This window comes from Nicotiana tabacum, chromosome 10 (genome assembly GCF_000715075.1).
Source record: "Nicotiana tabacum cultivar K326 chromosome 10, ASM71507v2, whole genome shotgun sequence".
Classification (NCBI taxonomy): Eukaryota; Viridiplantae; Streptophyta; class Magnoliopsida; order Solanales; family Solanaceae; genus Nicotiana; species Nicotiana tabacum.
Window position 1 is genome coordinate 10,402,761 of NC_134089.1, and position 25,013 is coordinate 10,427,773.

A 25,013-nucleotide genomic window follows, 5' to 3' on the forward strand; every position below is an offset into this window, starting at 1 on the left:
GGATCCTAGATTTTCTTACTCTTTCTAATCTAAATATATAATCCTTTCCTTTTTGTTCGTGTGTTATTTCAACCGAGCCTAATAGTTCTATGATTTGGTTTTTCTTTCATTAGTTCCCCAAAAAAAATATGGATTTTACTACTAAGAACTTCATTCGAGTTGGGTTTAACTATAAATATACAAAGTATTTTGTTCAAAGGTTATTTCGAGAGAAAAGGGTAAAGTGTGTGAGAGAACAATTGAGAAAATAAAAAGAATCAAAATTTGAGAGACACATATTTCCTTTAATCTATGTAAAGATGTCTCAAATAGGTAGCTGCAGTGGAAGGAGTAGATCTATGACTCAACAACTTGAAAGGTCGATATTACAATATATCGAATGGAAAGAAGACGATGATAAAGTTATTTTTCAAACAAGAGCTAAAGTCAGTCTATAATTTATACCCTTAGAATTGACAAAGCATTTGACGATAACTTAATTAGCACTTATATAGTTGAGAAATTGAACTTGCCTTGTGTTGAACATATTGATCCCTACATGTTGAAATGAGTAAAGGTAGATAAAAGAGTGTTATTACCATTCTCTATTGGAAGGTATGAGGATGTGATTTGGTGTGATGTCATTCCCATGAATCGTTTTCATATCTTGTTGGGAAGACCATGGTATATCTATAGAAGTGCTTCATATAGTATCGAAAAAAATAGATACTCTTTTGAGGTTAATGGGAAGAAACTCATTCTTGGGCCTTTGACTCCTCACAAATTTGTGAAGATGAAAGATTGTTAAAGAGAATATGGAAAAATACGAGAGAGAAAAGAATGAGAGGAGTAAGGGAATGCATGTTGACATTCCAAAAGAGGAAAAAGGAGAGGTGGTCTTGAGTAAAAAGAGTGGGATGTCAAGTGAGGTAAAGAGTGATCTTGAAAAAAAAAAGAAAAAGCAATGAGAGAAACAAAGTCTGTGAGGTAGAGAGAGAAAAACAAGAGAGATTGAGTGAAGAAAAAAAGCTCTTTAGTGAGAGAAAAGAGGCTATGGGTGAGGAAAACATTAGTCTTGCGATAAAAGCCAAAGAGAATGCAAGCAAGAAAAAAGTTTCTTTACTTCCTAATTCATTAACTCTTTCTTGTTTTAGTTCTTGTGATTTTGTGCAACCACGTGTTGAAATACCTTTTGAAAGGGGTGGTGAGGCGCAGGAGATGGTAGCAAAAGATCCAATTGGATTCCAACATGAATTTGGCGATATCTATTCTTGTTGGATGGTGGAAGATAAAAGCTTGGTTAAATTCTTTGTTATTGAACCTTTTGACTATTTTCATTCTTATTTACAGTGTTATGACATGGAGTTTCCTAAAAGCATTGCTAAGTTGGAGCCATTGCATAAAAGAATACAAGGTGATGATGTTCCATTGGTAAATAAGTCCAAGTATGGTATGTATAATTGGTTTATTTGCATTCTTGGCCTTTCTAGAACACCTAAGGTATTTTTGGAGGTAATGAATTATACTCTTATTTCTTATGTTGGTGACTTTATAATTTTTGTGGATGATGATATTTTGATGCATATCAAGTCATTAACTGTAATATCTAAGTTAAAGTGCAAGAGTAATTTGCTTCCTTTTGAAATTGTGTATGACATAGATGATTACGTATTCCAACTTGGTGGAAAGAGGTATGAAATTTATGAGAAGAGACTTGCGAATGAGTTAAATATTTCTTCTTCTCTTATTCAAATGGCTAATGAGTTTTCATTTGATAAATTGCTACATTTTGATTTTTGTTGTGTGATGGGGAGTCCTTCTTCAAGTCATGTTTATTGTGAGCTTGTAAAAGTACTTGTTACTAATAAAGAGGATATGCGTGATTGTTGTAACATTTGTGATCAAATACTCTTTCATCTAGAGGAATCCATGAGATTTCTAATTGTAGATAGTTGCATATATCATGAAAGTACCTTCTTTGATACATGTGGTAGAGATACTTATATTAAATGGAGGATGTGTGGTCAATCTTTTATAATTTCTTTGTCATGTAAACTCATGGACTGTCGTACCGACAAGATCGAATTGCAAGTTCCATTGCATGGTGCATCTAAGAGAGTTTTTTATTGTATTAATCTCGATAGACATAAATTTTATTGGGATGATGATGTATATATATGCTTTATAAGGGAGTATTTACACCTATTAGGATTGATTGGGTTAAATGGACACATTGTCACTATCTTGTTTTATTCCTACTATTTTTTCAGATTAGTAGATACCATTTGCTGGAGCGTGTTTTCTTTTTCTTGCAAGGTCGAAATTTGAGGACGGATTTTCTTCAAGAAGAGGGGAATGATAGCATCCTAGGAAGCTCAAATCTATTCAAGGACAATGATGAAGCTTTCGAATCTCAAAGATGGCCTTTAACAAGATGTCAAGCTAAAAAATTACAAAACAAGGTCATCAGACTTCAAGTGCAAATAAAGAAGTTATTAAGGGAGTAAGAGATCAAGGATAAAGGATGTGAATTGGCTTGGTGATAGCATCAAGTAAAAGGATAGAGTTTTGGAAGCTCCAAGGCCATATACAAGATCTCAAGCTAAAGAGTTGCAAACTAAGGTTACTAGATTTCAATGGTAAATAAAGAAGCTTTTAATTGTAGAGGAAGAGCTCAAGACCAAAGGAGATGAATTGTCCATGTTTTACAATTATATGGTGGTCCAAATTGAAGTCCAAGAGGAGGAAGATTGGGTCAACAAATCAGCCCTTGAAGTCTATCAAAAAGGGCTAAATATAAGTTTAAAAGAAGTCCAAAAGGGGGTGTTTCAAAAGGAATACAATTGGAGTCCAAACCAATGGCCCAAACTAGTTGTTTTAAGGCCCAAATCTTCCCCAAAGGATCTTGGCCGCCCCTCACCTAATTTTAATGGCTTTTGTTACCCCTTAGGAGCCCCCTACCTAAGTTTGATGACTATTGTGACCCCTTAGCAGCCCCTACCTAATTTAGATGACTTTTTAGCAACCCCTTAGATTATTTTTAAGTGCTTTTAACTCCTATAAATAAGGAGTTCTTCTCATTCATAAGACGCTACATTATTGATTAAGTATATCATACTTTGAGAGTTCTTTTGAACCTTTGTTACTTGTGCTTTGAGATTTATCTTTCAACCTTTACTAGTTCATAGTTCTAGGTAGTAAGATTACTTATCTTTTGTGATATCTTTGATTCCTTTGTAGTATTCTTAGAAGGCGATTAATACTAGTTATTAATTATTGTCTCAAGTTACTCGTAAAGAGGTCAAGATCTGAATCTATTGTTTTGATTTGCTTTTAAGTAAAGGCGTTTGATTTCTTCCATAAATCAAGATGTTGTTACTTTGATCTTGTCAAGGCTATAGAACTTGCGTTCTTGGAAATTCTTTCTTTGAATTTTCCCATATCCTTTATTTTCATCTCTTTAATTCTAGTTGTTTAATTCCTTGTTGTTATTGCTTCCGCATTTTCTTCTCAAATTCTTACTCTAGTTTGGATTCCCGACCTAGTTGCTAACAATTTCATATGAGGTTATGGGAAGCAAGGGACACAAATAATCTTCAGGCACTTCTTTAATTTCCTGTGAACGTGGCAGAGGAGAAACATATAGATGTTCAGAAGGTGGTGATGCCCAGCATTGCTAATGTCACCTCCAGCATTGTGATGCCCAGAATCACTGGGCACTTTGAGCTAAAAGAGAGCATGATCCAGCTACTATATGCGAATAGGCAGTTTCTTCCACACAAGAATCCACAACAGCATATCCTGAGCTTCTTGGACATTAGTGATACTTACATCACTAACGGAGTCACTCTAGACTATGTGAGGCTCATACTTTTTCCATTCTCTCTGTTGGGTGAAGCAAAGTGATAGCAGAAGGCAGAACCAGCTAATTCTGTTACATCATGGAATGATCTGGCAAGAAAATTTTTTTCAAGGTTCTTTCCTTTAGGCAAAACTGCAAAGATTAGAAGTAAAATAGTCACCTTCAAACAGTAAGAGGGGGAGTCTTATAATCATCTTGGGAGAGGTTCAAGGGGTTTCTAAGAGACTGTGCTCATCATAATCAGACAAACACAGTGCTAGCTCACACTTTCATAGAATGACTACATCATGAGACAAAGATTGTGGTAGATGATGCAGTTGGAGGTCAGTGTTGGAGAAAAGTTTTGATGAGATATATGCATTATTGAATAAATTCTCCTGATAGCAAAGAAAGATGGGCAGAGACACACAATGCAAAAATCTTCAGGGGTTCTCGAGTTAGATGTCGTCTCTGCATTATCAGCGCGGATTTCTACATTGACCAACCAAGTCAATCAAATGATCTTGGTTATTAACAAGCAACAAGCTCAGTTAATGCAACAGGTCCAGATATTTTGTGAAGTCCGTGGAGAAGATCACATGAGTAATCTATGCCCAGGAAAATCCAGAGTCAGTATATTTTGTGGGTAATAAAAATCGAGGCCAGATAAATCACTATGGGGACACTTACAATCCTAATTGGAGGAACCGCCCAAACGCCTCTTGGGGTGGAAACCAAGGTGCTCAGAATTAGTACATGCCACAAGCACCTCAACAATAATATAGACCATCTCAGACTGAATAACATGCAAACTTGACAAGTCACCTTGAGGAGAAGATGAAGAAATTAATGGATGACCAGCAGGCCCAAGCAGCAGCGATGAGAAATTTGGAGCGACGAATGGGGCAACTTGCCAGTGTCCAAAATAATCGGCCAGCTAGGGCTCTTCCTAGTGATACTAAGCCTAACCCTACAGCTCAAGTCAATACGGTTACCTTGAGAGATGGAAGAGTTTTAGAAGAAGTTCCAAAGAAAAAGAAGTATATAGCTCGTCCTGATGGAGAATTAGTTCCCAAGCTAGTTGAGGATAACGAGAAAGAGAGCAAAGGATCATAGCCAATCATTATAACAAGGACACTACCTCCCTTTCACAAAGACTGCAAAAGAAAAAAGATGATGCTAAGTACAAGAAATTCTTAGATATTTTAATCCAAGTGCGTGTGAATTTGCCTCTGGTGAAAATTTTGCAGGAAGTGCCTAAATATGCAAGGTATCTCAGAGATATTGTGGCAAACAAGCGAAGACATACAGAGTTTGAAACAGTTGTACTTACTGAAGAGTGTAGTGTTAGAGTTCAGAGTAAACTTCCTCCTAAGTTGAAAGATCATGGGAGTTCCAAAATTCCTCTATCTCTTGAAAAACAAGAAGTTGGTAGAGCCCTATGTAATTTAGGGGCTAGTATAAATTTGATTATATCCTCTTTGTTCAAGCAACTCGGATTGGGGGTGCTTAGACCTACTACAATCACTTTACAGTTAGCATATAGGTCACTAGTTATGCCAGAAGGCATTATTAAGGATGTGTTAATTCGAGTGGGAAAGTTTATTCTTCCTGCTAATTTTATTGCTCTTGATTACGAGGTAGATGAGGAAGTACCCATTATTTTGAGGAGTACATTATTAGCTACTGATGGAGCGATTATTGATGTGAGGGAAGGGAAGTTGAAGATGAGAGTTGATGATCAGGAAATAACTTTTAATGTGTACAAGGCACTTAAGCTCCCTAAGCATTATGAGGACTTATGCATGATTATTGTGGTAGAATTGAAGGGGATAGAGCAGAGTCCTTATGTGTATTATAATGATCCAGATGGGACAACTGAGTTAGAGGAGGTGGTGTTGCAAGCCAAGTGTGTAAAGAAGATTAAGAAAAGAGCCAGAGATGAAAGAGGAGACCTTCTGAAAGCGTGCAAAAAGTCTAGACTTCATTGGAGAAAGAAGAAGAGAAAGCCTCATACTTATATAAATTGTCGTGTTGCTATTATTATTTATTGGTAGAAGTAACAACGACTGTAATTACCTTACTGTTACATGTCATTGGATTGATGAGGATTGGATAAGGAAAAAGCGCATAATTGCTTCACGGCACCCATGGCAGTTTATTGCTAGCATAGTTACAAATATTTGCAGATATTTTTGCATTAGTGATAAAATAATACTAGTTTCAATGGATAATGCATGCTACTAATAACACAAATGCTATAGACTTGCTTACCACTACGCTAAATCTACATTTAGTAACAATTTTCATGTTAGATATATTTGTCATATTTACCATTTAACTGTGGGTAATGGTATGAGAATTTTAAATATTCAAATTGAAAAGGTTAAAATGACTTAGCTGTATTTTTTATTCAAATAGTAGAAGTAGACTTAGAAGTATAAATGAGAGTATACTTTGAAGGATCCCGTAGCTAACGGCGGGTTTGTTAGACCTGGTGCACCTTGTAATTACATATTACCGTTACAGCCCTCGCTAGTGGGAAGGTAGAGCTAGCATACCGTTACTGATTTTCCTCGAGTAGAGACTACCGTTATATGACTTCTTGCGAAGAAATCCACAGTTATACCGTTACATGATCCATTCATTGAAACCTCCCAAATATGAATATATTGATATTATACAGTGGTTACCGATCTTATTACTGAATTGTCAATTGTATTATACTACAAGAAAAACATAATGAGATTGAAAATTATTTATTGTTTCTGAAAAGGCATTTTTATGATATTTTCTATTTAATATACTTGCATGTTTTCTGACTCGTCCCCAATAAAAACGGTTGTGGTTAAGTGTTATTATTACTTACTGAGCTAGCGACTCACTCCCCGCTATATATTTTTTCCAGAAACAACAGTTGATGCAGGCGAGAATTTCATTAATTAGAGCGCACATGTTGATATTTCTTGGTAGCCTCGCACTTGTTCGCGTGATCGGAGATTTTATTTATTATTATGGTCTTTTTTTGGAACTCTTAGAGTCGCTCCATAGTCATTCTTTTAGTATCATGAGTATTCTTTCGTTATTATAGACTTATGATGAGTATTGCACTTTCTTATCAAATTTGGTGATAAATTAGTATTTCTGGTTTAGTTCATTGATTAGTAATAACGTGGACTTATTTTGGTTAATTGATAAGTTGTTGATTATCTTGTTTGATATTAGAATGGTTGGTTGTTGATTTTGAGACAGAATTCTTTTTTGAATATCCAAAAAATGGGAAACTCTGTCGTTTTTTCTGTAAAATACCGATAAGGCTTTCTTGGGAACACTTGCTCCCAAGCGCCGGTCACGATTCTAAATTGGATCGTGACATTTCCATTCCCAGAGCTCGAACCCAAGACTCTGATTAAGAGAAGAGCAGCCTCATCCACTGCACCACATCCTTTGGTGCTCAACCATCTACGTCTATCACTAAGTAGAGACTCTTAATCTCAATAAACGTGGAATTACATCTTTCCCGGTAGATTTAGGTTTATTTCTGAGGTTTTCATAAACAGTTGTGGACAACTGATTATCAATAAAAGTACACACACATGTGAACTAAAGTTTTGCAAGATATTAACCTTAGCTTGTGGTTTTATCAAAAAGAACAAAAAATAAAATTCAGAATTATCTCCATGTGCTGTTTCTTCGAAACAATCAGAAGTATCTGTTTGTCCTGTTGCAATATTTCTAGATGAATGTTAGTAACCAACTATTATCATCCACAAATTATAGATGTTAGCTGTTTGCCATTTGCCAGAAGCAACAAACGAACAGTAGAACATGTAACTCTCAGTTTGCTTATGTCTGCTCTTACATCATCTATTTGTCTATGAATATGAAATTACCACCACAGCATAACCTTCCCATTCGCGTTCAAAAGAAAAACTCGTCTAACTTTTAGTATTCGAATTGCGTCACATAAATTGAGATTGAGATAGAGGCCGTAATCAAAAGCGGACCTATGCTATATAGAGAGAAGTAACTGGCACCAGCAAAATTCGACAAAAATTTCATGTATACATATATATGTCTTTAGAAAACAGTGATATTTGAGTAGTGAAACCCTATATACAACGCAGATTCTGGTTAAATCCAAAAGTGCACCCGCGACCTTCAACTCCTGGGTCCGCCTCTGCCGTAATAGGAATACGGAACGGAGATTTTAACGTGAAAAATTCATGCACAAGATGAGTAAAACTAATATCACTCAAAAACTTTCTTTTAAACACATCTCACCGTTGTTCACATTCTTTTTTCTTTTTTTTTTAGCAGCCCAGCTTTTTAACATTGCAAATAAAAGAGAAGCTCATAAGGAGACGTGGCTTCAAAGTTAGCAAAGCAAAATGAGATAATTTGCCAAAAATATCCCGCCACAAAATTTTCCTTTTTTGGCTTTTCTGCTGAGAATTTCTATATAAAAAACAAGCAATGTTGAGACAAGGCTAATATGACATTTCAAGGTTCTCCAATTTCTCTACTAAATTCAACAAAAAATGGCAGTTCTTACTCATGAGCAACCACATTTTGTGTTATTTCCTTTCATGGCACAAGGCCATATGATACCTATGATAGACATAGCTCGATTATTAGCACAACGAGGTGCTATTATCACAATTCTTTTGACACCCTCAAATGCCAACAGGTTCAATACAGTTATCGCCCGCGCTATAGAGATTGGACTTAAAATTCAAGTAATTGACCTCTATTTTCCAAGCTCAGAAGCAGGGATACCAGAAGGGTGCGAAAACTGCGACATGCTTCAATCTATAGATATGATGAAGAATTTCTTTCTTGCAACTCAAATGCTTGAGTCGCAAGTAGTAGACTTGTTGCGAGAATTAAATCCATTACCAAGTTGTTTAATCTCCGATATGTGTTTTCCTTGGACAACTAATGTTGCCAAAAGATTTGACATTCCTCGGATTGTTTTTCATGGGATGTGTAGCTTTTCTTTGTTGTGTTTACACAATTTGAGAGAATGGAAGGTGTTGGAAAATGTTGATTTCTGATACAGAGATTTTTCAGTGCCTGGTTTTCCAGACAAAGTTGAACTAACCAAAGCTCAACTTAAAACCTTGGTTGATCCAAGCAATCAGGAATGGGAAGAATTTTTACACAAACAAAAGGAGGAAGAAGATGAAGCTTATGGGATAGTGGTGAATAGCTTTGAGGAGTTGGAACCAGAATATATAAAAGGATTGAAAAAGGCCAAAGGTAATCTTGAATTGTTAAAGTGTGTGACCGTCTTATCTGAACACTTATATTGTCCGCGACATCACACTTTTAATTAAATAATTAATTAATTATATCATGTCTCAATGTGTAAGGGCCTAATTATTTTTCATGCATCAAACACGTTGAAATATTCTTTTCTTTTGGATGGCATTAGAGATTTGAACTCATGACCTCCTTAGTCCAATATCATGTTGGATTGTGTCACCATCTATTAAACTAAAATTTTAACATTGTTAAAGGAAACACACTTTTAATTGCATAACTATATTATATCACCCATGACCTCTACTTGCTTTAATACCATATTGAATTATGTGAGCATCTTATCTAAAAGTTTAAGCTGTTACAGAAAATATAATTTTTAATTCCAATAATTATATTATACTCAAACATATGTGGTTTGGTTCTATTTCTCGGCTAAGCAAGTGAAAATTTTCTTTGCTTTCGCGTGGTGGTGTGATTTGAAAGCATGACATATACTTGTTCTAATATCACGTTGAATTGTATGATCATCTTATCTAAAAACTTAAGTTATTAGAAGACGCATTCTTTTAATTAATAAATTATATTATGTCTCGAACAGGTAAGAAGGTTTGGACAACTGGTCCTGTTTCCCTGTGCAATAAAGAGAAACAAGACAAAGCTGAAAGAGGAAGCAAAGCCTCAATAGATGAACACCACTGCCTGAAATGGCGATTCTAAGGAACCAAACTCTGTCCTCTTTGTTTGTCTTGGAAGTTTATCGCACTTGCGAACATCACAAATGATAGAACTTGGACTTGGATTAGATTCATCTAAACGACCTTTCATTTGGGTTGTTAGACACATATCAGATGAATTCAGAAAATGGCTAACTGAAGAGAATTTTGAAGAAAGAGTTAAAGAACAAGGGATTCTAATCCATGGTTAGGCCCCACAAGTGCTAATATTATCTCACCCTTCGGTCGGAGGATTCTTGACACACTGTGGATGGAATTCGTGTATAGAAGGAATATCAGCTGGCGTACCAATGATCACTTGGCCATTATTTGCTGAGCAATTTTGTAATGAGAGGCTAATTGCGAATGTTCTCAAGACAGGAGTAAAGTATGGCGTCGAGAATCCTGTTATGTTTTTAGAGGAGGAAAAAGTGGAAACGCAAGTGAACAAAGATGACATTAAGATGGTTATTGAAAAATTAATGGGTGAAGAAGAGGAAGCAAAAATGAGAAGAGAAAGAGCTAGCTCAATCGTAAAGGTCCACCCAATATCTATTTGCACTAAAAGATTTTTTAGTTTGGATATATTTAAATAATTTTGAAGAAATATAATATTATTTTACATGGGAATAGGAGTATGGATTTACGTGCACCCCAAGCTTTGGACATGCTCCTGTATGAAATATATTGTTGGGGTAAAGTAAAACAGTACTCTTAACATGGTATGATATTGTGCGCTCTACGTCAATCCCGCACGGTTTTCCCCAAAATGCCTCACACCATTAAGAGATCCCTACGCCTTATAAGTACAGCGGTTGTGTATGCGTCTTTGAAGTTACGGCTGCAATCCACATGATCCGAGTATTTATAGTGACCAAAGCCTAAATGAGCAACTATATATGCGTCTTAGAAGCTACGGGTAAAGGTTTACTACCGTCTCATAGACAGGCAAAGGCACTAAATCGGGCCCCATGCCATACTATGCCATCTCATACTTGTCCTGACAAACTCTTTATTCAGATACTAGTTCTTGGGCTAAAATGGTCAAAAGATATTCTTAATATAATGTGATATTGTCTGTTTTGGACCAAGCCCGCATGGATTTCATCAAAAGGCCTCACACCATTAAGAGTTTCCAACTCATTATAAGTAACTTATTTTTCCTTTCTACTTTGCATGTGAGACTTTGTTCACACACAACAACAACTAATATTCTTGAGAAATTTGCAGGTTTCTAGTAGTGATTATTAGGGGTGTACATAGGTCGGGTTATTGTGATGGTCATTTCTGGTACAATTGAATTGAATTTCTTTTATTAGCCGTAATATTGATTTGAATTTTGGTTTGGACTTTATTTGAGTTACTGTCATGATCCGAATTTTCCACCCTCAGTAGTCGTAATGACGCCTACTGATGTGAGCTAGGCAAACCAAACCTTTAATATAATTACTTCATTAACCAATTATTTCTTTTTAACAAATATAAGACGATAACATGGTGACAGCGGAAATTCAAATTTAAGCGGAAGACAACCATAAAAATATATGAAAACTGCATCTATTACAAATACTTAAGCCTTAACCACCCAAAACCTGGTGTCACAGTGTCACAGACTGTCTAAGATTGCTACATATAAAGTCTGAAGAAATAACAGTATACTGTTTCTGAAATAAAGGAAAATGAAACAGGAAATAGGGACAGAGGGAGACGCCAGGGCCTGCGGACGCCTGCAGGTCTATCTTGTGCCTCTGAATGGACTGAAGGAAACCTCCAAGCTACTGTCCAAAAGCTGCTCCGAGATCTTCACATAGTGCAGAGTGTAGTATCAGCACAACCGACCCCATGTGCTGGTAAGTGTCCAGCCTAACCTCGGCCGAAGTAGTGACAAGTCTAGGACCGGACTTCCAAATAAACCTGTGCAGTTTCAATATATACACAGAGGAAAAGTAATACCGAAATAACCAGCCAAGTATGGGAGGGAGAGCATGCTGTGGGGAAGATAACAATTCTGAATAGAAGGAACATCAAATAAACGAAGGAAAACAACATAACTCGGATATTAACAAAGAATTAGAAATCAATAAATGCACGGCATCACCCTTCGTTCTTTTACTCTCGTCCTCACCAAAGCAATCATATAATAAAAATGTACACGGCATCATCTTTCATGTTTTTACTCTCTTTCCTCACCATATAATCAATATAATCGGCACGGAATGGTACCTCATGCAGCACGACATCACCCTTTATGCAGAGGTCATGCATTACACGGCATAAGATGTTGCTCGTGCTCCTCCTGGCCACGGAAAGCTGTCTTAGGGACATCGGATGCCCTAATCCTCAATTGATGGTAACTAGATCAAGTCAATCTTCGAAAATACCTTAGCATCCTCAAACGGATCAAACAAATCATCAATCCTCGGCAATGGATACTTATTCTTGATTGTAACCTTGTTCAACTGTCGGTAATCAATACACATTCTCATTGATCCGTCCTTCTTCTTAACAAACAACACCGGCGCACCCCAAGGCGAAACACTCGGCCTAATGAAACCCTTCTCAAGCATGTCTTTCAACTTCTCCTTCAACTCTTTCAACTCCGACGGGGCCATACGATAAGACAGAATAGAAATGGGCTGAGTGCCCGGAGCCAAATCAATGCAAAAGTCAATATCTCTATCGGGTGGCATACCCGGCAGGTCTGAAGGAAAAACCTCAGGAAACTCACGAACAACGGGCAAAGAATCAATTGAAGGAACCTCAATACTAGAATCACGAACATATGCCAAATAGGCCAAACACCCCTTCTCGACCATACGTCGAGCCTTCACATAAGAGATAACACTATGAGTAGAATGACTAGGAGTCCCTCTCCACTCTAAATGAGGCAAACCCGACAAAGCTAAGGTCACAGTCTTGGCATGATAGTCCAATATAGCGTGGTAAGGTGATAACCAGTCCATCCCCAATATTACATCGAAATCAACCATGTCCAGAAGAAGAAAATCTACGCGAGTCTCAAGACCCCCAATCACAACTATACATGAACGATGGACTCGATCTATCATAATAGAATCACCCCACCGGTGTAGACACATAAATAGGGGCACTCAAAGAATCACTAGGCATGATCAAATACAGTGCAAAATAAGATGACACATACAAGTGCGTAGACCCTGGATCGAATAACACTAAAGCATCTCTATCACAAACCAGAATCGTAGCTGTCATAACTGTATCTGAAGCCTCAGCCTCGAGCCTGGCTGGAAGAGCATAACATCGGGGCTGGGCCCTACCACCCTGAACTACATCTCTAGGACGGCCTACTGCTGGCTGGCCACCACCTCTAGCGGCCTGAGCTCCACCTCTAATACCTCTACCTCCACCTCTAGCACCTCTACCCCCACCTATAGCTGGCTGGGCGGGCTGTGGAACACCTGGTGCCTGAACTATGGCACGGGAACCCTAATGCTGAGAGCTACTCGGTGCTCGAGGGTAAAACCTAGCAATGTGACCCATATCACCACAAGTGTAACAAGCCCTCGGCTGCTGAGACTGCTGGCCCTGACAACCTGAATGACCACCTCGAAAACTCTGAAGCGGCGGTGCACTAATAGGAGCAGGTGGTGCATTGTAGGACTGTTGATCAGAATACTACATCTGAGGACCACAGCCACCTGAAGCACCGTGAGAAACCTGAAGTGACGACTGAAAAGGCCTAGGAGGATGGCCTCTACCATATGAATCCCTACCTTCAGACTAGGTACCACTGAATCGGCCTGAATGATGTGGCCTCTTGTCTGACCCATGACCACCTCCCTATGACAGAACCATCTCCACTTTTCTGGCCACATTGGCCACCTCCTAGGAAGATATCTCACTCCCAGCCTCCCTAGCCATTTGGAGACGAATCGCCTGAATAAGTCCATCAATAAACCTCCTCACCCTCTCTCTCTCGGTGGGAAGTATGATAAGAGCATGACGAGCCAAGTCGATGAATCTGGTCTCATACTGGGTAACAATCATAGAAACCTGTTGGAGACGCTCAAACTGCCTCTGATAGACCTCTCTCTGAGTGATGGGGAGAAACTTCTCCAGAAATAGCTGCGTAAACTGCTCCCAAGTCAAAGTTGGCGATCCGGCTGGTCTAGTTAAATAGAAATCCCTCTACCAAGTCTTGGTGGATATAGACAAGCGAAAAGTAGCAAAATCGACCCCATTGGTCCCAACTATCCCCATGTTCCTGAGAACCTCATGACAGCTGTCTAGATAATCCTGGGGATCCTCAGTAGATGCACCGCTAAAAGTAGTAGTGAAGATCTTGGTGAACTTATGCAACCTCCACAAAGCATCGACAAACATAGCCGCTCCATCACCAGTCTAAGCTACCACACCCGACTGAACTGCTCCAACTGGCTGAACCGCTGAAGTCTGAATCTGGGGAGCTACCTGCTCCAGAGTGCGAGTAGCAGGAGTCTGGGCTCCTCCTCTAGCCTGAGAGATGGCTGGTGCTACAGGAAGCAAGTCTGCTCGAGTGAAACTATCCATGAGGCCCACTAGACGGACCAGATCATCTTGAAGAACTAGGGTAGCAATAAACCCCTCTGGGACCTGAGCGGGGCCCACCGAAACTGCTGGGGCCGGAACCTCATCATCAAAGTCAACCTGAGGCTCCGCTGCTGGTGCTGCTGCTCGGGGCTGAGCTCTACCCCTACCTCAGCCTCTAGCACGGCCTCGGTCTCGCCCTCTGCCCCTCGTGGGAGCTGCTGCTGGGGGCTCGGGCTGCTGGCCATTTGATGAGGAAGCACGTGTTCTCGCCATTTGCGAAAGAACAAAGTAAAAATTCAATTAGCTTTGAGAAACCAAACCACACGACAGGAGAGAATAAATGTGAAGTTGTTCCTAACTTTGTAGCCTTTGGGAGATAAATACAGATGTCTCCGTACCGATCTCTCAGACTCTACTAAGCTTGTCTATGAACTGTGAGACCCATGTAACCTAGAGCTCTAATATCAACTTGTCATGACACGAATTTCCCACCCTCGGTAGTCGTGATAGCGCCTACTGATATGAGCTAGGCAAGCCAAACTTTTAATCTAATTACTTCATTAACTAATTATTTCTTTTTAACAAATATAAGACGATAACGTGGTGATAGCGAAAATTCAAATTTAAGCGGAAGACAACCATAAAAATATATGAAAACTGCATCTATTACAAATACTTAAGCCTTAACCACCCAAAACCTAGTGTCACAGTGTCACAGACTGTCTAAGATTGCTACATACAAAGTCTGAAGAAATAATAGTACACTGCTTCTGAAATAAAGGAAAATAAAACAGGAAATAGGGATAGAGGGAGACGCCAGGGCCTGGAGACGCCTGCAGGTCTACCTTGGGCCTCCGGATGGACTGAATGAAGCCTCCAAGCTACTGTCCAAAAGCTGCTCCGAGATCTACACTTAGTGCAGAGTGTAGTATCAGCACAAACGACCTCATGTGCAGGTAAGTGTCCAGCCTAACCTCGGCGAAGTAGTGACGAGGCTAGGACCGGACTTCCAAATAAACTTGTGCAGTTTCAATATATATACAGCGGAAAAGTAATACCAAAATAACCAGCCAAGTATGGGAGGGGGAGCATGCTATGGGGAAGATAACAATTTTGAATAGAAGAAACATCAAATAAACAAAGGAAAACAATATAACTCGGATATTAACAAAGAATCAGAAATCAATAAATGCACGGCATCACCTTTTGTGATTTTACTCTCGTCCTCACCAAAACAATCATATAATAAAAATGTACACGGCATCACCCTTCGTGCTTTTACTCTCTTTCCTCACCATATAATCAATATAATCAGCACGGAATGGTACCTCGTGCGGCATGACATCACCCTTCATGCTTTACACTCTTTCCTCACAATCATACACGGTATCACCCTTCGTGCTTTACACTCTTTCCTCACAAAAAAACAAACAATGCACGGCATCACCCTTCGTGCTTTAACTCTCTTTCTCACCCAAACAATAATCACAAACAATAGGGCAAGGGAATAAAGGAAATTTGCAAAAAAATCCCGGCAAGAGAGCAACAAATCAACAATTAAATTCCGGCAAGGAAACAACATCAATAACATCAACATCCCGGCAAGGGAGATAACATATGTCAACAATAGCCCGACAAGGGTGACAACAAAATAATCCCTTCTTTTTCTCACTTTTACTTCGCAATTCACTTCACAACTCGAGCCAATGCTCTAAAGGTTCAACTATCTCTTACACTTTCACAATTCGTTATGCAACTTGAGCCAACGCTTCTCAATGTTCATAGGTCACAATTTCCTTCCACAATCTTTGTACAACAAATAGAAGATCCCACTAAGGCATGAAAGATACACTGAAGTAATGATAATCACAATATAAAGACTCACGGTCATGCTAGATACCAACGTATAGATACTCGTCATCATGCCTATACGTTGTACTCAATAATTACCACATAGCAAATATGACTCAACTCCTAATCTCTCAAGCTAAGGTTAGACCAAACACTTACCTCGATGCTACGAACACAATTTACAATTCAATTATAGATTTACCCCTTGATTCCACCACCAATTCGCTCGTATCTAGTTATAAGTTACTTAATTACATCAACAAACGCCAAATAAATCAATTTGAATGCATAAAAATGAGTTTTCCAAAGTTTTGCCCAAAAAGTAAAAAATTGTCCTCGGGCCCACATGGTCAAAACCCGAGGTTCGAACAACAACCTGATTATACATTCCCCCACCAACCCAAATATATAATTTGTTTTGAAATCGGACCTTAAATCGAGGTCCAAATCTCTAATTTTTTAAAAACCTAGGTTCTACCCAAAACACCCAATTTCCCCACGAAAATTATTGATTTTGAGTTGAAATCATGTTAAAAGATGTTAATGATTGAGGAAAATGAGTAAAAGTTAACTTACAATCGATTTGGAAAAAGAGTTGTTCTTGGAAAAGCGCCCAAAGGAGTTTGTGTTGTGAAAAATGAGTTTAAAATCGTCTAAGTATAAAAGTTGCAGGTCTCAGATGTGAGAATTGCGAACAAGGGTTCGCAATTGTAAACCCCCGACCGCTGCTGGCTTGGGAATTGCGAAGGGAAGCTCGTATTTACGAACCCTTAGGAAATCTGGGCTTTTCGCATTTGCAAATAATAAGTCGCATTTACGACTTTAAGCCTTCCCAGCATACGTCACATTTTTGAAGTGGATCCTCGCATTTGCGAGGTCCCATTTGCGAAACATAGCTCGCATTTGCGAGATAAGGCAGGCCTAGGCTGGTTCGTATTTGCGACCAAGCCCTCGCATTTGCGAGCCAATGCGAAGCCTGCAGGCCTAATCATACCAACAAATTTTCTGCAATTTTTCTAAGTTCAAAATGCACCCCGTGGCCTATCCAAAACTCATCCGAGCCCTCGAGGCTCCAAACCAAATATACACACAACCTCAAAAATATCCTACGGACTTATTTGTGTACTCAAATCACCAAAATAACATCATGAACATCGAATTAAATCTCAAGATCAATGAAATTTCTCAAAACTCCTTTAAACATCAAATTTGCATTTAAGGTCCGAATCACGTCAAACGGATTCCGTTTCTTACCAAACTTCACAGAATTATCTTAAATCATATGTAAGACTTGTACCAGGCGCCGGAACCAAAATACGAGCCCGATACCAACATGTTCTAATCAAAATTCATTTCCAACCCTTATAAACAATTTCAGAAAATAATTTTCTTTAAAAATTCATTTCTCGGGCTTGGGACCTCGGAATTCGATTCCGGGCATACGCCCAAGTCCCACATTTTCCTATGGACCCTCCAGGACTGTCAAATCATAGGTCCGGGTCCGTTTACCCAAAACGTTGACCACAGTCAAATTGATTCATTTTATAGTCAAAATCTATCATTTGCTTTCACTAATTTTCACGTTTAGGCTTTCCAGCTACGCGCCCGGACTGCGCACGCAAATCGAGGTGATGCTAAGAGAGGTTTTTAAGGCCTCGGAACGTAGAATTTTATTTTTAAACAAGTGATGACCTTTCAGTTACTAACATTTATTGAGTATAAAATTTATTGGAGCATTTAAAAATTATAAACTTAACATAATACGATAAAAGATAAAATTATTAAAAAAATTAAGAAATATTTATAAATTACAATGCAATAAATACTTTTATTTATTAAATATATTTAATTTTTTTATATATGTAATGTCAGGTTGGTTTGGTTTCGGTTTAACCTTTTTTAGTTACAACCAAACCAAACCAAATATGGTCGGTTTTTTTTTTCCAAAACCAAACCAAATCAAACCGAACTATAGTCGGATTTTTTTCCGGCTTGACTCAGGTTATCGGGTTGGTGTGATTTGTCGGTTTTTTTTTGTACACCCCTATTGATTATAGTGAGTTGTGTTTTAACTTCTTTTTTAAAATGTGGATTAGTCTGTTGAATACTTTACTCGAGACTACAAGCTAAAGTTTCAATAATGATATCACCTTTTAGTCATCCTACGCCCTGATTTTTTCGTTCTAAAAAAGATTTTTCACGTTAAAATCTTGATTTTCTTTTTATTCTTATTATCTACGTGTCTTAATATTGGTTCTTTATTTCTATTATTATTTTATTTATTGTGAATTGAAGAAGAAGCTTCTCCTATGGTGGTTATTTCAGTTTCATAGACAAATTGGTGATGTAAGAGCAAACACAAGCAAACTAAGAATTATATATTCTACTGTTTGTTTGTGGCTGCGCTCATTTCTTTTGTAGTAGTCAGAAGAAAATAAATTTGTCATTTTTCCTTTAATCGTGATTTTGTTCCTTAATCAATTCAAATTGTTCCCTAATTAACCTGATTTTTTTTGTATTGTGTTTAGTTTTGTTTGGCCACCTCGACTTCACTACAAAAAGGTATAAAATTGCTAAAGAATTTTTTTTAGCAATAACAATGATATAGTTCGTTAATTATATTCTTACTCAGACTATAAATTCAATTTTTGATTGGTCGTCGGCATCATATACCGATTTAATTTTTTCAATTGCAGCATGGAAATTAGGGATGACAAATGGGATAGTACGGGTGTAGGAGTGATGTGGGTTTAAAGCTATGCGGGACAGTGTGAGTTTAAAGCTATGCGGGGCCAGACGGGTTGAAATACCTTTTCATAAAAATTGATGTGGTGCGGGGCGGATTGCGGGTTTAAGTAAGTTTTCTTCTTATTCTTTCTATGTTCGATGATAGCTTCAAGTTATGGTCTTTTATAGACTTTTGTTTTGGAAAGACAAATATAATACTTGAGCTTAATATTTTTTTGATCAAAGCAGACTTTTTTTTTACTTTCCTTGAACTTCCTTCAGGGTCAAAACAATTCCGCTGACTCAAACAAATTAATTTTATTATTGGGTTATACACAAGTCATTAGGAGCATTAGAAATAGCATTATAGGAATGTGAATACTATTTTAAAATGAATACTAAATTAATACATAAGGGGTTATTTGCGTTTTTCACAATGTTCAACAATTTTTTTAATTTTTTTTTTTTTGAAGAATTTAGTACATAAGCAACAAAAGAACTTTCAATTTTTGGTTAATTAAATTGAAAATTTCAGCCAAAAAATATATATTTAAAAGCAAAATAAAAAAACACTTATGCAGTGCAATGTGGGGCGGATGGACGTGGGTGTGCGTGTGGGGCGGATGAATGCGGGTGAAAATGCTATGCGGGACGAGGCGGGTTAAAATCTTTATGGGTTTATGTGATTTTGCCCCGCAACCGCACCGCTTGCCATCCTAATGGAAATGTACTTTAATAAATTTGCTTCGATAAGAATGTCTAACTATTGGTGTGAGCGAGTAATATGAAATTAAAAAAAAAAAATGTTCCTTTTTAGAATCAACATCTTACTACTGAAAAGATCGACTAAATCAAAGAGGGCCAGTTGCCCAAACCATTGTCCCTGATAGGTTTTTATTTATTTTATTTTCTTGGTTTGGTTTTTTATATTAAAGTCTTCTTGATTTCATAAAGAAATAATCATCGTAATAGATTTTGCCGTCAATTAAGCTTGTAAAATCTTGGTGCAAGCTAGTGTGTATTGTGATAATCGATTGATTTTGATAAATCTATACCTTTGATTAATATTTAAAGTGCTTATAAGTATCAAATTAAATAGACACTTTTAGTTTGATTAAAGCTTTTATTAATTTATTTTTAATAGTATTTTATAATTCACAAAAATCCTTTCGCAGAGCAAAACTCCTAGTTTTTTCAATTCATTTTACATTCGTCAATCATTCTTTTCTTTACCGAGGAACTTTTAAAGTTGTAATCTTTCGTAAAAGCAATTAAGGGTATTTTAGCCATTTATAAGAGAAGAGCTTATCAATACTTTTATCAAACGTATCAATATGAATCAGTGGCGGACCCAAAATTTTGTGCAAGCAGGTTTAATCTTAAAAGTACATAAGTTTAGTCGTAAAATAGTAATTGTCAAGTGGGTTCAAATAAAATATTTATAAAAAAATAACACTGCTTTAATCGTAATTTATACATATACATAGTATTATTTTTTCACCACGTGTGTCCGCCACTAATATCAATTGTTTACTATCGTTTAAGCAATTCTATACAAATCTGTCTGCTATTTTTTATTAATAAAATATTTCAGCACTTAAACAAGTCAAAATTATTTGTATGACTATAATTATTTTACTTAGAATAAATAAGAAGTTTAAAATTAAATTATTTTTAAATTTATTTCTTTTAAAATACACTAAAAAAAATATAACACATAAATTAGGGCAGAGGAAGTAGTATTTGCTTGTGAGTCAAACTTGGTGGGTTTGACTGATAGATACGTATACAAGAGAGACTGCTATGGCATTATAGGCCATACACCCTATTCAACTATGCCCAATATTTTATAAGTAGGATATTCTATTTTAGTTAAAAGAATAATATTATTATAACTAGAAAAGATTACATAGCTTGATTTTTCTAGAAAACATAGACATAGAGCACTATGAATGAATATGTAAATTAGTATTAAATTTTAAATTCATCGTAAGCTCAACGATGTTCATTAGTAAAAACTACAAAAGTTGAGCTCGTCAAATTTATCTACGTAACAAACAGCAAGTATTATATATTCTACTTTTGTTTTCTTTTTCTCTTCGTTATTTTTTCTTATGTATTGAGTATCCAAAATTTATTAATGCATGTAAATTGGATTTACATCTTACTATAAATTTTTTCATTTTTAAAATTTGAACTCGAGATCTTTCTAAAATAAGAATAAAGTGATCATATCCATCTCATTTCTTTGGTAATTTTCTTTTTGTCATTTACGTGTTTTCTTAGAGCTTTCAACTGCTTTTGACCTATATACAATAAAACAAAGTGATTAGGCAAGTAAAAGGTAAAAAAAACAATTGCTCCATTAGGTAGGATAAATCCAACGTGCTTGATCATTTTTTGGAGCCTAATTCTTAGGACAATATTTAACTACTCTTTTGTCCTTTGTTTTAATCTTCTTTCCTTAATCAGCCGTAAAATTGCCTAGGCATTAAAGTTTGTCTAATGTATTTCGTCCACATCTAACTATCATAAGGGGCGAAGCTAGTGTGGCGGAAGCGGAAGAGGTTGTCTGAATCCCCTTTATTGAAAAATTATAATGTATATATAAGGTTAAAATTATTCTTATGCATAAATAGTATATGTTGAATCCCCTTGACTTGTTGGTGTGTTTACTTTTTAATATTTCAAATCCTCTTTATAAACGTTTTGGCTAGAGGTGTACATAGGTCGGGTTGGTTCGGATTTTATAATTACCAAACCAAACCAATTGTGTCGGGTTATTAAATCTAAAGACCAAACCAAACCAATAAAACTCAGGTTTTTCACTCTCGATTTTTCTCGGTTTTCAGGTTATTCGGGTTTTTTTTTCCGGTAAAATCTTCGTAGAACAAAACATATAAATTGTGCTCAAAATATTTCTTTAATTCTAGTAAGATACAACTATATAAAGTATTTTCCAAGAAAATAATACAAAATATGAGATGTGTCATGACATTATCCTAAAATATTTAACAATAAAAATAATAAAATTATGTAATATAAATATTGCTAATTAAAAATCCATAATAAAAATAAACATAATCTAAAAGTACTAAGCCATGCTAAAATAAGTAGACTAATAAGGGAGTATTAATTACATGATTAAACGCTAAAGAAAAAATAAAAATAGGTTATTCATTTTATCTAAATTATTGCAAAATAAAAAATAGATATTAAATACATTCTCGTTCGTAGTATTGAATTGAATCTCTTTTGTTAGCATTAGTATTGATTTGATTTTGTTTTGGGCTTTTGTTAGCATTATTTAATTTACTAATATTAATGGCTATAAAACTTATTGGAACATTCAAAAGTTCTAAGTCCAACCTTGAAATAATACTTTAAAAGATAAAGTTATGAAATTTTTTAAGAAATATTTATAAATTACATCACAATAAGTATATTTATATATTAAATATATCTAAAATTTCTATATATGTAATGTCGGGTTGGTTTGGTTTCAGTTTGACTTTCTTTAGTAAAAACCAAACCAAACCAATTATGGTCGATTTTTTTTTTTCCAACACCAAACCAAAGCATAGTCGAATTTTTTTTTCTCGATTTGACTCGAATTATCGGATTGGTGCGGTTTGTTTGTATACCCCTAGTTTTGGCTCCACCACTGACTGTTACACGATCTCAATACAATTTTTCTTTGTTATAAATCTGACCACAACACTATATATAGCAGTAAAACATTATCCCCTTTACACAGAACCAAACTAAAGCTTTTCCAAAAATGGCTTCCCTATCTAAACAACTTCATTTCCTTTTGATACCTTTAATGTCTCAAAGCCATATTATACCATTAACAGACTTTGCAAAATTACTAGCCCTACATGGAGTGACTGTCTCTATTATCACCACACCTCTCAATGCCCAAAGGTACAAATCTATAGTAACTCATGCTATAAAATCCAATCTAAAAATCCAATTAATTCCTCTTCATTTCCCAAATCAAGAAGTTGGGTTGCCTCAAGAATGTGAAAATTTAGATACACTAAGTTCACTAGAGTTATTAAAAGAGTTCCTTTTGGCTAGTGAGATGATGCAAGAACCACTAGAGAAATTGATTCATGACTTGGAACCAAAACCAAGTTGTATTATTTCAACTAGTCCTCTTATTTGGACACAACAAGTTGCCAATAAATTCAAGATTCCAAGGTATGTATTTCAAACTGTTTCTTGTTTCACTCTCTTTTGTTCTCACATAATAAATCAAGAAAAAATACAAGAAACCCTTGTGTTGGATTCAGATTCATTCTTGATACCTAATGTGCCACACAAGATTGAGTTCACAAAAGGTCAAATATTGTTGAATGGCACTTCAACAAATAAATCTCAAGATATGAAGAGTATTATTGACAAAATTAAACAGTCTCAAGACTTGGCAAGAGGTACTTTGATTAATACTTTTGAAGAGTTGGAGCCTTGGTATATTGATGAATACAAAAAAATAATGAACAAAGTCTTTTGTATTGGTCCAGTATCATTGGGTAACAATGAAATGGATGAAATGGTTGATAGAGGAAACAAGACCTCTATAGATGAACACAATTGTTTGAGTTGGCTTGATTCTATGAAGCCTAAATCGGTCATTTATGCTTGTTTTGGTAGCCTTTGTCAAATTTCATTTTTGCAAATGAAGGAAATTGGATTAGGGTTGGAGTCATCAAATGTGCCTTTCATTTGGATAATTAGAAAGGTAAATTTGACATCACAAGTTGAAAAATGGCTAAGGGATGAAAATTTTGAAAAAAGGGTTAAAGGAAGAGGAATGATAATTCGAGGTTGGGCCCCACAAGTTTTAATATTATCTCATTCATCTATTGGAGGATTCTTAACGCATTGTGGATGGAATTCGACTCTGGAAGGAACTTCTTGTGGCGTACCAATGATTACTTTTCCTATGTTTGCCGAGCAATTTTACAATGAGAAATTCATTGTAAATGTTTTGAAGATTGGGGTTCGAGTTGGGGTTGAAGTGAGTATTAATTCTTGGAATGAAGAGAAGAATGGTGTGTTGGTTAATAAGGATCAAGTGAAAGAAGCAATAGATCAACTAATGGATAAAGGATTAGAGAGTGAAGAAAGAAGAAAAAGAGCAAAGGAATTGGCACACATGTCAAAAAAGGCAATAAAAGAAGAAGGATCTTCCTTCTTGAATACCAAGTTGCTTATTGAAGATGTCATGCAACTCGAGGCGTATCCAAGTTGAATCTATAGTTATCGCTCATACTTTGTATTTTTATTCAAAAAAATATTAAATATATATAAATAATATATTTTGAACTCATTAAACTAGATAAGATGTGGTAAAATTATAAATTTGAACCCATAAAATTCAAATACTGAATCTGTGTCTGCATGCAACTACTTAAGAATAAGGAAGAGGAAGCCAATAATGTTGATAGGACCATGTAAAATTTGAAGGGCAACTCTATTTTCCACTCACAAGATTGTAAAATTTAGCAGTTTTGTCAATAATGTTGAAAGTTCTTTTACACTGTTAATATAAAAGTTATATTCTTTTCTAATTCTATCTCCTAATCTCAATGTTATAAATGTAGTGGTACGCCTGTCGATAATGTCGAAAGTTTGTTAGTGTATAAAAGCTAAACTCTATTTTTAAGCTAACAAGGCAAACACACAATGGTTAGGTACATCTATCTGATTGTCTTGCGAGACAGTCATGAAAGGAATAATGTTTATACTTGAAAGATCTAGTTGAATTTTTAAATGAGGAAAGATCGATTTTAGTTCGCGGCCGAAATTATTTATATTCGGGAGCTAAAAAGTGTATAAAATTTATATATTTTTTGTATATAATATACAAAATATATATAAAAATATACATAATTTTCCACTATTATTTTAAAAGCGGCTATACAATATTATTTTCCGTTCCTTCTCAAAACAGAGTACTGCCAATTGGTCTCCGCCCATGAATGAAAAAGACAAAAAACGACAGTAATTTGTCCCGATGCTCAACAGGAGGCAAATGTATTCGAATTCTTGTCTATTCATCACAACGTGAATGGCAA

General features: G+C 36.1%; 1 protein-coding gene and 1 pseudogene across 1 annotated transcript; both read left to right on the forward strand.

The window, feature by feature from the left end:
• Positions 1 to 8,235: 8,235 nt before the first annotated feature.
• LOC107795158 (UDP-glycosyltransferase 73C4-like) lies at positions 8,236 to 11,126 on the forward strand (annotated as a pseudogene).
• An 11,548-nt stretch (positions 11,127 to 22,674) lies between these two features.
• Positions 22,675 to 24,506, forward strand: LOC107795162 (UDP-glycosyltransferase 73C4-like). Its single transcript, XM_016617744.2, has 2 exons — positions 22,675 to 24,159; positions 24,336 to 24,506. Exons 1-2 carry the CDS (start codon positions 22,709 to 22,711, stop codon positions 24,391 to 24,393), a joined length of 1,509 nt encoding a protein of 502 aa, XP_016473230.2. The 5' UTR covers positions 22,675 to 22,708; the 3' UTR covers positions 24,394 to 24,506.
• The last annotated feature ends 507 nt before the right edge of the window (positions 24,507 to 25,013 follow it).

What these genes read in the sequence shown, in the direction of transcription:
- LOC107795162 (XM_016617744.2), top strand. Translation starts at nt 22,709, where the DNA reads ATGGCTTCCCTATCTAAACAACTTCATTTCCTTTTGATACCTTTAATG. An exon ending in AAGTTGCTTATTGAAGATGT is followed by an intron (nt 24,160 to 24,335) that starts CATGCAACTCGA and finishes AATCTGTGTCTG; the next exon opens with CATGCAACTACTTAAGAATA.